The 13,991-nt window shown below is 40.1% G+C and overlaps 1 protein-coding gene across 1 annotated transcript; it reads left to right on the forward strand.

Annotated features, from left to right (window-relative positions):
• The first annotated feature begins 12,311 nt into the window (after positions 1–12,311).
• Positions 12,312–13,569, forward strand: LOC126619638 (uncharacterized). The gene is made up of 4 exons (XM_050288054.1): positions 12,312–12,455; positions 12,626–12,691; positions 12,795–13,028; positions 13,336–13,569. The coding sequence occupies exons 1-4, from the start codon at positions 12,312–12,314 to the stop codon at positions 13,567–13,569; spliced, it is 678 nt and encodes a 225-aa protein (XP_050144011.1).
• The last annotated feature ends 422 nt before the right edge of the window (positions 13,570–13,991 follow it).

Below are 13,991 nucleotides of genomic sequence, written 5' to 3' on the forward strand. Positions count from 1 at the left end.
GTCCTTGACGGTATAACGTTGACCGGTGCTCAGTAGTTTCGGGATTGGTCAAGTATGGTACAAACAGTGCTCCCCTAAGTTCCCGAGTGAGGGAAGCTCCTCGGTTGGAGACTTGCAAGATCCAAGCCATTGAGTAATCACGAAACTTCTAAGTACCGAAATGTGGTATCATTTTCACTTGCCTTATCTGTCTCATATGTAGATGTTGCATCTTCTCTGGAAGTACTTTTCCTCCATCCAGGGATGGTATCTTTAACCGATGAAGATGCACAATGTAATGTCTCAATTTCACTTGAAGCTTACTTGTAGTTTCAGGCTTGGTCAAGTGCGATACAAACCCTATAGTAGGAGTCCCCCAAGTCACCGAGTTAGGAGATTTACCGAAGGAGGTAACATACAAGGTAAGCAATCAGACTTTCAAGCAAGCAACCTGGATCGGAGGTTTAACTTTGACTTTCGGTTGATTGTTCTCCTTCTCCTTGTGTCGTAAATAGCACCAAGGATAAGGAGAAGCAAATGGAGAAGAGATGATATGAGATACTTTTGCTTTTGAAGAAGTAACTTTCCACAGGCTTATTCTTGAATTGGGCTGGAGGGTTTTCTGGTTTCCTCTAGAGTATAAGGCCGACTCAAGAATTTGAGGGTCAAAACAAATCCATCAAATCTAGAGTATGTTCGACCCTGATGATATGGGATACTTTTGCTGTTGACAAAGTAGTGGATGTATCGGCACGTGTTCTGTTACGCTTGTCTCCATATGCTTCCTTGTATCCTTCTCACTTGCCCTATCTATTCCTCAGGCAGATGTGATATCTTCTCTAGAAGCATAAAATGTTGAAGATGAGTACTTGAGAGCAATGTCATGTATGTAATTAGGCAAGGGGTTACAGGCAGTCAGTTCCTGACTGGAAGCTTGATTCCAAGTGCTAACTAATTGCTCTATTTCTCCATGTCTTGAAGGTAAGAACAAGGCCAAAGGAAAAGACAGGGAAAAAGCATGAGATAGGATACTCTTGCTTTTAACCATGATGATATGAGATACTCTTGCTCTGGTATGGCTTGTTTGCAGAGGTATTATCGGGAGGAAAAAAAGCTGAGTATTTCGAGAGACTCTGCTGAAAGTGCCCTCTCGGATGTGAAGAAAAGTTGAGCATTTTTTTTATTTGCAAGTTTACCTGGCTGTGGAGGATGGAGGTCGACATATATAGGAGTCTCCCTAACAATAAGCAGTAGTGCTATTCCTTTACCCTTCTTGGTCATAGCAACGTAGTAGGAGCTGCAAGCTTCACGTGTTTTAACTTTGTCAGAGCACTTTGAAAAAGTGGTATGTGGTATCTGGAAAGCTGATGTTGCGTGTGAAGATTGCAGATAAGCTTTATCCAAGGAAATCGGGCTCTTGAAGTTCAGAGAGTGGTGCCTCTTCGGTTTTCGAACAAGCAATCCTGTCGGGGATCTGGCTCTCGAGATTCAGAGAAATGTGCCTCTTTGATTTTTGAGAAAGCAATCTTGTTGGGAGTCTGGCTCTCGAGATTCAAATAGCAGTGTCTCTTCGATTTTTGAGAAAGTAATCATGTTGGGAGTCTGGCTCTTGAGATTCGGAGGGCAGTGCCTCTTCGATTTTTGAGCACATAATCGTGTTAGGAGTTTGGCTTTCGAGATTCGGAGAACGGTGCCTCTTCGATTTTTGAGAAAGCAATCATGTTGGGAGTCTGACTCTTGAGATTCGGAAAGCAGTGTCTCTTCAATTTTTGAGAAAGTAATCCTGTTGGGAGTCTGGCTATCGTGATTTGGAGAGCAGTGTCTCTTCGTTTTTTGATAAAGTAATCCTGTAGGGAGTCTAGCTCTCAAGATTCGGAGAGCGGTGCCTCTTCGATTTTTGAGCAAGCAATCTTGTTGGGAGTGTTTTCTCGAATGTAAGTAAAGGTTGGGCATTTTTACCAGTCTGCCTTGCCACGGAGCACGTAGGTTGACACACATTGGGACTTTCAAGTTATCAAGCAGTGGTGTTGTTCCTTTACCCTTGTAGGTAATAGTAGGATAGCTGTACCTTTAAAATTTATGTGTCTAAACTTTGTCAGAGATTTTTGGCAAAGTTATCTGTGGTACCCGAGGAGCTAATGTTGCGTGTGGAAAGTGGTGCCTTTTCGGAATCCGGAGAGTGGTGCCTCTTCGATTTTTGAACGAACGACCATGTTGCCCTTTCTTTTATAAGGGCACCAATTGTGTGCAAGAAGTACATTCAGAGAGTTATTGTTTGTAGGAATTTTCCCCTTACTTCAGAGATTTATTGCACCTCATTTCTCCTTCATCATTTCTGAGAATGTCTGGCCCATCCGACCGTCGTTTTGACTTGAACTTTGGTGAAGAGGTAGCCATGCCTTCTCAAGACAACATATGGTGCTCATCCTTCTTATCCCTTACTGGTTCTCTTACCGTTAGGGACTCTGTGATGAAGAATGATATGACCGCTGCGGTGGTGGCCAGGAACATTCTCACTTCCAAAGATAACATACTACTTTCCAAACGGTCTGATGAGTTGGCTGTTAAGAATTTTTGGGCTCTCAGTGTTCAGTGTGCCAGTTCTGTGTCTAATATGGCCCAACGCCTATTTGCTCGAACCCGCCAAGTTGAATCATTGGCGGCTGAAGTGATAAGTCTCAAACAGGAAATCAGAGGGCTCAAGCATGAGAATAAACAGTTGCACATGCTCGCACATGATTATGCTACAAACATGAATATGAAGTTTGACCAGCTGCAGGAATCTGATGGTCAGATTTTGCTTGATCATCAGAGGTTTGTGGGTTTGTTCCAAAGGCATTTATTACCTTCGTCTTCTAGGGCTGTACCGCGTAATGAAGCTCTAAATGATCAACCTTCGGTGCCTCCTCCTTCTGGGGTTCTGCCTAGTACTGAGGCTCCGAATGATCACCCTCTGGTGCCTACTCTTTTTGAGGTTCTGCCGACTGCTGAGACTTCTCATGAGCAACCTTTGTGAAGGCTCCCTCTTGTTTGTTTATTTTGATTCATGTATATGTACATATTTGTAACTTATCGGAGATATCAATAAACAAGCTTTGCTTCATTTCAACGTATTGTGTTAACTACACCAAGGCCTTCTTCACTAAGTTCTTTGAATTTTTTCTTTTGTTCAAGCTTGTATGTTGAAGCTTTGAGAGTGAAGCATGTATGTTGAGGTAGTGCTCCCTTAATTTCCCGAGTGAGGAAAACTTCTCAGTTGGAGACTTGAAAAATCCAAGTCACTGAGTGGTTGTGAGACTTCTGAGTATCAAGGTGCAGTAGCATATGGTAGGTGTCCCCCAAGTCTCCGATCGATTGAGTTGATGAATGAGGCATTTCCTTTCTAAGTGGTAGCCCAAAACTCATCCTTCATATATATTTGTTATGAAAGTTGTTAGGCCCAAAGAAGATGAGGCTTAAGCAATTTTTATTTTTTTTCGATTTTTCAAATTTTCAAATTTTTGAATTTTCGAATTTCAGAAAGAAAAAAAAAAAATATATATATATATATATATTTTTTAAGCTTTGTAGGTGAAGCTTTGGTGTTGAAACTTTGTAGGTGAAGCTTTGAGGTTGAAGCTTTGTTGGGCACCATGAATTGATTTTGCTTCACACTATCTTGATCAAGATAGTGTGAAGCTTTTGTAGGTGAAGCTTTTGTAGGTGAAGCTTTTGTGTTGAAGCTTTGTAGGTGAAGCTTTTGTAGGTGAAGCTTTGTAGGTGAAGCTTTTGTAGGTGAAGCTTTTATGGGTCAAGCTTTTGTGAGTGAAGCTTTTGTGGGTCAAGCTTTTGTAGGTGAAGCTTTGGAGTTGAAGTTTTTGCTGGTGAAGCTTTTATGGGTGAAGCTTTTGTTGGGTACCATGAATTGATTTTGCTTCAAACTATCTTGATCAAGATAGTGTGAAGCTTTTGAGAATTTGTAGTTGTCCTCCATTGATGAAGCTTTTGTTGGTGAAGCTTTGGAGTTGAAGCTTTTGTTGGGTACCATGAATTGATTTTGCTTCACACTATCTTGATCAAGATAGTGTGAAGCTTTTGAGAATTTGTAGTTGTCCTCCATTGATGAAGCTTTGTTGAATTTCCTTTTTTTTTTCTTTTTTTTTTGGGAAACTAGAAATTTGAAAATGTGGGAGAGACAACATATATAAATTTTGCTTCCACACTGTTGAGCAAGAGATTGTGATGTAAGCCACACCTTGTAGTAGTCGAAGGTTTGGATGAACCCATATAAATTGAATTTGCTTCGAACAGTCTTGAATTTGCTTCGAAGGTTTGAGAATTGTAGTTGCCCTCCATTGATGAAGCTTTTGTTGGCACCATAAATTGGTTTTGCTTCACACTGTCTTGATCAAGAGTGTGTGAAGCTTTTGAAAATTGTGGTTGAACTCCTTTGATGAAGCTCTTGTTGGCACCATAAATTGGTTTTGCTTCACACTGTTTTGATCAAAAGTGTGTGAAGCTTTTGAGAATTATGGTTGCCTTCTATTGATGAAGCTTTTGTTGGCACCATAAATTGGTTTTGCTTCATACTGTCTTGATCAAGAGTGTGTGAAGCTTTCTACGAGTTGTAGTGTTTGCATTGTTACAAAGGGGAAATGTCTGAAGCAGATGCAAGAAGGCTGAATAGCTTGATCTTCGTATGTCATGCACTAACGTTGTTGTTGGCTTGCAATAAGACTTTGTTGGTGACAATTACTCTTGTTGGGCATAAGTGCTCTCCTAGTTGAGTTGTCAAGCTTGAGGGTTTTTTATTATTTGTGAATGCTAGGAGTTCACATGTACAAGTTGTAACACTCGTTTTCTGGTAGGTGGAATGAATGGTGAGTTGCTTTCATCACTTGGTTGGTGGTACGAATGTGAGTTCCTTCATCACCTTTCATCACATTTCATCACCTGGTTGGTGGCACGAGGATGAGTTCCTTCTTCACCTGGTTGGTGGCATGAATGGCAAGTTGCCAAATGATATTACAGTACGGGTTGTACATTTCATCACCTAGTTGGTGGCATGAAGGAGAGTATAGGTTGTACATTTCATCACCTGGTTGGTGGCATGAAGATGAGTTCCTTCTTCACCTGGTTGGTGGCATGAGTGGCAAGTTGCAAAATGATATTAGAGTACGGGTTGTACATTTCATCAGCTGGTTGGTGGCACAAGGATGAGTTCCTTCTTCACCTGGTTGGTGGCATGAAGGAGAGTACGGGTTGTACATTTCATCACCTGGTTGGTGGCATGAAGATGAGTTCATTCTTCACCTGGTTGGTGGCATGAGTGGCAAGTTGCCAAATGATATTAGAGTATGGGTTGTACATTTCATCACCTGGTTGGTGGCATGAAGGAGAGTACGGGTTGTGCATTTAATCACCTGGTTGGTGGCATGAAGATGAGTTCCTTCTTTACATTTCATCACTGGTTGGTGAGAATAAGGGCAAGGTGTCTAGGCACATTGTAGCAAGTGTCGAATGACACAAAGTATGTTGAACCATTTCGAAGCACAGTTGGCTTATGTATGGATGTGTTGGAATGTATGATGTTTATGTATAAATGTGTTGGAATGTATGATGTTTATGTTGATTGATATAAGTGATGCTTATGAATGTTTTGCTATGCATGAAGGGATCCATGTTTTTGATATGTGAACCATGTTGGTTGTAACCCTTAGTATCACATACTTTGTGTCAAAGTACGCATGTTAAAGCTCTGAGTTGGAGTATAAGGGTAGGTCAGCGTAGACCAAATGTTCCAGTGCTAGGAACACAAAAGACTCAGAAGAAGTTGTTTGAATTCCCTTTTCTTTAAATATTTACTGAATGGCTTGTGTGACAAAAGATCTTAAGCGGTTGAGAGTTAAAACATTTGTAATGTGTATGCCTTCTTATAATAGTCGACGATACGTTCACCCCTGGTTGTCTTGATACGAACTTGTATCCCTCTTGTTGTAATGGGCTTGCTGAGAGTAAAAATCATTACTCTTACCAAGAGACAGATACGTTTGGTGACTTAGCGAGTAGCTAAATGAGGCAGGAGATGATGCAATGGGTGTCTGAATGGCCAAGATCTCCTCACTTGGTAGAACTTGACTTCCACGTCCCACTTATTGATAAGGGTTAACCATATGAGGGTTCCTTTGGTATGTCCTTGTTTCGGCGGAGGCGTGGTTGTAAGCATGTGCCATCACCTCAGAGTAAGTCTTCCAAGTGTTGGCATTGATCATGTACTTGAAGAAACAATCACGTAGGCCTGCCGTGAAGGCCTTGAGGGCGGTCTGTCATCTGCCTCAGCGCAGCGAGAATACTCATGGCTGAAGTGACCGGCATACTTTCATAGTGACTCGTCCGGCTTCTGGCGAATAGTATACAAGTCATCTGCAAAATGCAAGTGATCGGTCTGGAAGATGTGTTGAGAGACAAACAGTTTCCTCAGTTCCTCAAATAAGTCTAATGTCTCAGGTGGAAGACGAAAATACCAATTTAGAGCTCCGCCACAGAGGGTGGAGGGGAAGAGAAGACATCGCTCTTCGTCGGTGTGCATCCAATATGCCATAGTGGACTCAAAGAGGTTAAGGTGTTCAATTGGGTCCTCCCTTCCAGTATAGAGTTGTAAACCAAGCTTTTGTTTTGTCTTCGCTTGAAGGGGGTGTCGAGGATCCTCCTTGTGAGAGGGCCAGGCCTGGGTTGGTTCCAGTTAGGTATTTCAGCCTGACGTTCGACCTTCAACTTGTTTACTTCCTCAATGAGCTATAGGACAATAGAGTCCTGAGTGGAGTCATGTACCACTGGAATTTTCTTTCGTAAGTCTCCATCACCTCTTGGAAGCAGGAAAGTTTGAGCAAGAGCGTGTGGTTTTTCCTTGGACTCGCCATACTGACTTCTAGGGCGAGTCTGTCGGAATACCTCAAAGTCCCATGTACCTTCATGTTCCGCTGGGACCTGTCGTTCTTTCTCTAGATTGGCAGCTGGCTTGGGTCGTGGGATGGGACTGAGTCTTTCATAAACCTTTGGGTCATTGATTTTCGAGCATATGTGGAAGGAATTCTCTCGACGTTGCTTTAGGAAGCCTTGGCAGTCGCGATAAACAGCTTTCGATCCTTCCAACCCTTCTGCAAGGAGGTGTCGTCCTCCACTTCTCCTGCTTCGGGTCAAAGCATCTGGGTTGAGAGAAGTCTCATGTTGATCAATGTTTTGATGATTAGCTCGCTCTTCATCAGGGATACCCATGTCGAAGGGAGGTGATCGTGTTGGGGGGCACCCAGATGATGGTTGATGTCCACAGGGGCAACGAGCTCGCGTGTTTGAGTACGCCTAGTTTTGTGAAGCGTCTCAAAAAGCTTCTCATACTGCTCCTAGAGGACCTCATTCTTCATTGCTACCTTATTGTTCTGAGCTTCTAGCTCATCGACTTTAGCTTGAAGAGCAACCTTATTTCCTTACTTCTTTCGTTGCTTCGCACTAGGTGCAAGAGAGGTGTCATTCTGTGTGTTGTGGCTTCCTTCGCTCCCCATGTTGGAGATGGATGCCTGGTCAAAAGAGAGTGTACGAATGGTGGAAACCACCTTAACAAAACTGAAGAGAGTGGGAATAAGTGTCGTTTCCCACAGATGGCACCAAATGTTGATGCACAAAATCAGTGAGGACTTTGGTACAACAGAAAGTGTTAAGTTTGTGACCTTCGCTAGATTGCTCCGGTTACTAGTGTGGATAAGTATGTAAATGGATAGAGACAGGGAAACAAACACAAGATGTACGTGGTTCACCCAGATTGGCTACGTCCACGGAGTAGAGGAGTTCTCATTAATTGTGAAGGGTTCACACAAGTACATAGGTTCAAGCTCTCCTTTAGTGAGTACTAGTGAATGATTTAGTACAAATGACATTGGGAAATATTGTGAGAGAATGATTTCTATTTATAGAAGAGAGTTTCTAGTTTCATTCTGACATTAACACGTGTCGTGTTGTGATTGGCTTCTGATGTTAACACGTGTCGCGCTATGATTGGTTTCTGATATCAACACGTGTCACGCTGTGATTGGCCTCCTGGTTGGAAGGAAACTCTTCTAGATTCTTGACGGTATAACATTGACCGGTGCTCAGTAGTTTCGGGATTGGTCGAGTATGGTACAAACAAAAACTTTAAAAGTTCTCAATTCAATTTTTCATAACCATAAATTGATTTATTTTCGATTTTTCTCCACATAATCATATATTTAAATTTTCAGGGTATTACAGTTAACATTTAGGCGATCAACATCTTCACAACAATATTTTCGATTTTAATTAATTATTAAACCTAGATCAGCACATAACAATGTTTTTTACAAAATTGTAGCGGAATGATCATATTGATTTGCGACACTTATTTTCAAGGACTACATTGATTGATTTTCAATTTCAAGGACCATATTGATGATGTGGGTCAATTCTAGGGACTATCTTGATGATGTGGGTCAATTTTAGGGACCATTTGTAATAAAAATCCATAAATCTTATGGGGCCCATTTATGTGCCACATCAGCACTTAACGGAACTTTTAACAGAATTGTGACGAAATGACCACATTGATTTGCGACACTTATTTTCAGGGACTATGTTGATTGATTTTTAATTTTAGGGTCTTGATGGTGATGGTCAATTTCAGGAACCATTTGTGATAAAAACCCTTCATACGGAATATCTTAGTTTACAACCCATCACAATTTTTATTCTTTTTTGGTCGAAATAGAACTTCATTAATGTAAGAGAAATTACAATTTGTGAAAGATGGGTCTAGGTCCAAACAAAACACAACCTTACATAAAATGAAGTAAGACATAAAAGATAAAACAAACCCAAACAAAGTAGAGCTACAACCCAAGACGCAAAGAGAGGTCCATACAACTTTAGGCCCGCAAGCAACGATAAAAAAGCAACAGCAAAAACTCTAATCTCCAGCAGCCAAACAACCGCCGTTGCTTCCACTGCAAAAAAAGTCATTGCCCCAAAGTGAAAAGAGTACCCTAACCATAAATTAGATCGGAGTAGCAGCTTAAGACCAAACGGGTCATCAATTTGGGTCCACTGTCGGCTCTGATTGCGATCGAATTGGAAATTGGGGGTCCTGATGATGGCAATGAGATAGAGTCAAATTTAGGTTTTGGGTCAAATCTAGTAGGTGGGGTCGTCGAAGAGGAGAGAAAGGTTGAGTGGATGGAGTTGAAAAGGGAAGGAGAAAGGTGGATGTGCGGGGAGTAGAAGAGGAAATAAGGGTTGGGTGGGTGGGTGTAGAGAAGATAAGAAATGGAGGGAGGGAGTGGGTAGGTGGAGTCAAATAGGGAAGGGGAAGGGTAGATGTGTGGGGAGTAGAAGAGGAAATGAGGGTTCGGTGGGTGGGTATAGAGAAGAGAACAAAGGGAGGGAGGGTCGGGGGGAGGTATGCGATGGCCAAATTTATTTTTATTTTGTAAATTTTTTATTGATTTTTTAATTTTTTTCAATGTCCACGTGGGCTCCATATGTACACATGGCACCCAATTATTGTCTACGTGGGTGTCACGTTACCAGTTAACGGCTGATTTAACATCAACCTTAACGAATGTATGAGAATGTCCCAAAAATTATGACTTCAGGTACCGTTCTGGGATAAAAAAACTTAGATGTATCAAACGTTAAAAACCAAGAAATTTCAGGATAGTAAACTAAGATTAACCCAAAAATATATTAACCCATGTTAGGAACTGAGTTTGGATCCTAATCAAGTTTTGGCCAACAAAGTGCATGCAAATTAAAAATTAGAAACTAAAAGTGGAAGCATTGCAAGCACTCCAAAGCTTGAAAATAATGGATGTTTGAAACTTATTGCTTTGATAGATTACCACATGCAATTTCAAGGAAATTTAGTTTATACCTCTTATATCACTACCTTGATTTTTATCAAGGTTGTTCACCCTAAAGGAGGGCCATCATCCTTCCTTTGCATGCTTCATGTTCAAGACCCATTGAGCACCCATTGAGCACCCTTAGTACAAAACTTTCGGTTGTACCTATTCATCGCTTGCATAGGTTGCCTACGTACTTGGTCTCCAACTAAGATCAAACTGTCGTAGTTCATCTTTAGAACTAAGATGACAATGAGTTTGGGCCCTATGAATCTCCGCAACTCCCGAAACTCTTTCAAGGACCATTTTAGACTTACAACCATCATAATAATTAATTAAATAAATAGAATATTATTTCCTCCATCTTAATCAATCCAATTGATTATTTCATCACATTGTGATAACTTGGTCTAGTTTTCTAGCATAGGGTGTGCAATCTTATTAAGTTCTCGTTGACGAGGTTGTGAGATGAATTAGACTCCTCTAATATTTTGACGGATTTGAAACTTCTTTTAATCCATCTCTTTATGAAGATAAAAATTATCGTCTTATAGGATTTCAGACTATAGAGGACACCTAGTTGCATGTTATGGTCCCTGAGTCAATGTAGTATTTACGAGAGAACCTATTTCGTTGCAATTACAATGCAATACGGTTATTCTCTAATACAATGCTCTCAATCACATTGATTAGGCTATATTATGTAAAGTACCTAAGTGAACAACTTGATAAATTTGAAACATTATTCCAAATCACAATGTTTTGACCAAAGAAATTCTAAATGTTGTCGATGAGCATTCTCCTTCAATTATGAAGGTTAGAGATTGTTTTTTGTACATTCACTTGCCTCCATGATTAGGCAGTCTAATCTCAACAATGTCATGGATACCCTATCGTATCAGAGTACCGTTAACATAATCTAAGATCAAATACATAATCACAAGACAATTGCAATGCCTCAGGTCCAAGGACCAATTTGCATTATTGCAACAACTGAGTTCTTATTGACATGAGCATGTATCTAGTATATACACATAAGATCTCGAGACTTGATCCCATTTAGTGAATTTAATCATTATTAAGCATTTACACACTTATCTTATCGACTCTTGCTAATGACTTGAAACTAGCCATGCATCCCATCCTACAATTGTGCAAAGATCGGATTATAAGTCCATCTCCAACCGAAGGGTCTAGGGGGTCAAACGGCGGAAAATAGCCCGAAAACCGTCTCCAACCAAGGGTCAGGCCAAAGGGCTTGTGGGCCCCACTGGACAAAAAAGAGCCAAAGGGCCAACCGGCTGGCCCAAACCAGCCAACCCCTGGCGAGGCTACATGCTGACGTCATATTTTATATTTTTTTTACAGTTTTTTTTTTTTTTGGCCAAAATTTTCTAAAAAATATTTAATTATGGGTTTAGATTTTTTGGGCCGAGAAAGGTGATTTGGTCAAAGTTGGGGTGTTCATTTTATAAGCATGTTTCCTTGCTCATTCATCTCCCACGGACGATGTGGGACAATTATAATGGGTGTAGTTATAGTTGTAGTTCCTTTCATAAGCATGTTCCTTTCACAATTTATTTTAAATATTTAATTATATTACATTTAATTTGTTGTAGTTGTAGTTTTTAAATTTAAATAATAAATTATGTTTGGTCCTACGGCCCTTTGGCCCTCGGTTGGAGATAATAAGAAACATGGCCATGCACTGTTTATTAAAATATTAATTCTTGAAGGGCCAGAGGGCCAAAACGAGCATTCTAGCCAGCCTTTGGTTGGAGATGGCCTAAGATAACCACTCAAAGAATCCAATGACTAGGAACAAGTTTAGGATAAACACATATGAAAAAGATCTCCTTAACATTATCTCAAAAGTTACTTCTTACATATGCATATAACTGTACCATGGACTCACTAATGAGATTACATTGGTAATCTGCCTACAGTGATCTTGCCTACTGTATAACCTTAAGCAAAACCACTAATCTTGATTGCTTTTAAGGCAATCATCCAACAATCTCCTATTTGCACTAAAATGTAATCAAGTGAAGATCTAACTTGATGTCATATGCTAGGCGATATATGTGCAATTTGTTATATGTATTGGAGCTTCCAAAAACAACATTGCCCATCATGTTTCAACCTAAACGTAGCATCAGGCATTATCACTATGGATCTTGGCAAAAAACTGACATTGAAAAAGCTGTACAGGAGTTATTGTAGTCAGGTTTTATTCGACCAAGTCATATTCCTTTCTTATTTCCTGTGTTACTTGTCAAAAAGAAAGAAGAGGCGTAGAGATTGTGTATGTATTACTGGGAATTGGATTCAACTTACTATTAAATACTAGTATCCAAAATCTTTGATTGATGATTTATTGGATGAATTATTTGGTGTAAAATTCTTTCCAAGCTTGGTTTAAGATATGGTCACCACCAAATCAGGATGGATCGATCAGATGTGGAGAAGATTGCATTCAGGAGACATGAAGGGCATTATGTGTTCCTAGTTAGGCCCTGTGGACTCACAAATGCACAGGCTACATTCCAGAATTTGATGAATGATGACATTTTTAGGCTTTACCTTGAGGTAGTTTATTCTGGTATTCTTTGATGATATCTTGGTATATAGCAAGTCTTGGGAAAATCATTTGTCTCACTTATATATAACATTTGAGCTGCTGAAAGGTAATCAATTATTTGTGAAAAAGAAATGGCCAAAGTAAAGTGAATTATCTGGGACATACTGTTTCCAGGAAGGGAGTAGTTGCTGATCCATCAAAGCTTCAAGCTATAATTGATTGGTCTACACCTGCTAATGTGAAGGTTTTGAAAAGATTCTTGGGACTCACTAGATATTACATGAAGTTGTTCTTGGCTATGGCAAAATATGTCAACCTACAAGTTGACTAAGAAAGATGGGTTTCAGTGGTCTCAGGGTGCTAAAGAAGCTTTCCAGCAGCTCAAACAAGTCATGACATCACCACAAGTCTTGGCTCTGCCAGATTTTACATTACGATTTGAGCTTGAGTGTGATGCCTCAGGCAATGGAATTGTTGCAGTATTACAACAGAAGAGAAGGCCAATTGCTTTTACCAGTCAAGATTTGGGTCCTAGGAATCAATCATTGTCTTATGAAAGAGAACTCGTTGCTATTGTGCACGTAGTCAAGAAATGGCAAAATTATTTGCAAGGGCGCCATTTTGTGATTAAACCGACCATAACAGTTTCCAGTATTTGCTCAATCACAGGGCACACACTCAGCAAAAATAGGTGGCAAAACTATTGGGGTACGACTATGAGAGTCAATACAAACATGGATGCATTGTCTAGGGTATCATGATCAAGTCAACCACCTGAAAAACTACTTGAAACTTCTTGTCTCAAAATGGAGTGCACATCCGTTTCTTATCCTTATTTTGGATGGTTGGATGAACTTAGAAGACACAATGAACCGGGTGAATGGATAGTGGAGAAAATTCAAGAACAAGTTGCCAATTCTTGTTGGTAATGATATTGCATCTGGGTTCAAATGCTACACCATCATCAATTCTGCCAATGGTTACAGAAAATGGATTAATGCAGCAAAATCCTCTGTCAGTTTTTCAGAGAAGGATGTACAAAAAGTAAAATGCAACTGGAGTTCAATTGCTGGTACACCGGGGGGAAAACAGTGTGGAGGAAGTTGCTTGGGAAGATTATGATGAATTCATTGCCAAATTCTCAGATTTCAAGTTTTAAAATAGACCTTGAGGACAAGGTTGTTCTTTGAGGGGGAGTAATTATACGAACTGTGATTGCCACCGAGCCTGGTAGGGTAGACTTGTAACTAAACTAAGAATTAAAGTGATTGGCTGAATGATTTATGAGTCAAGTGGATAGATGATTCATTATCAATTTGTGTTGAAGTCTAATTACACGCACGCAAAGCCCTTACATTAGTAGGACACACTCCACCTTCAATAGCTGGGTAGCAAATCACTTTAAAGGATCTAATGGCATAAACATAATATAGGAAAATGATAAACACCCCTTTTTTTAGTCTCTCACACTCCCGTATTTAATCTTGGTCACTTGTTTACATTTGATTTATTATCCAAATAAAAAGAGTATGAAGAGTTAAAAG

This window comes from Malus sylvestris, chromosome 4 (genome assembly GCF_916048215.2).
Source record: "Malus sylvestris chromosome 4, drMalSylv7.2, whole genome shotgun sequence".
Lineage (NCBI taxonomy): Eukaryota > Viridiplantae > Streptophyta > Magnoliopsida > Rosales > Rosaceae > Malus > Malus sylvestris.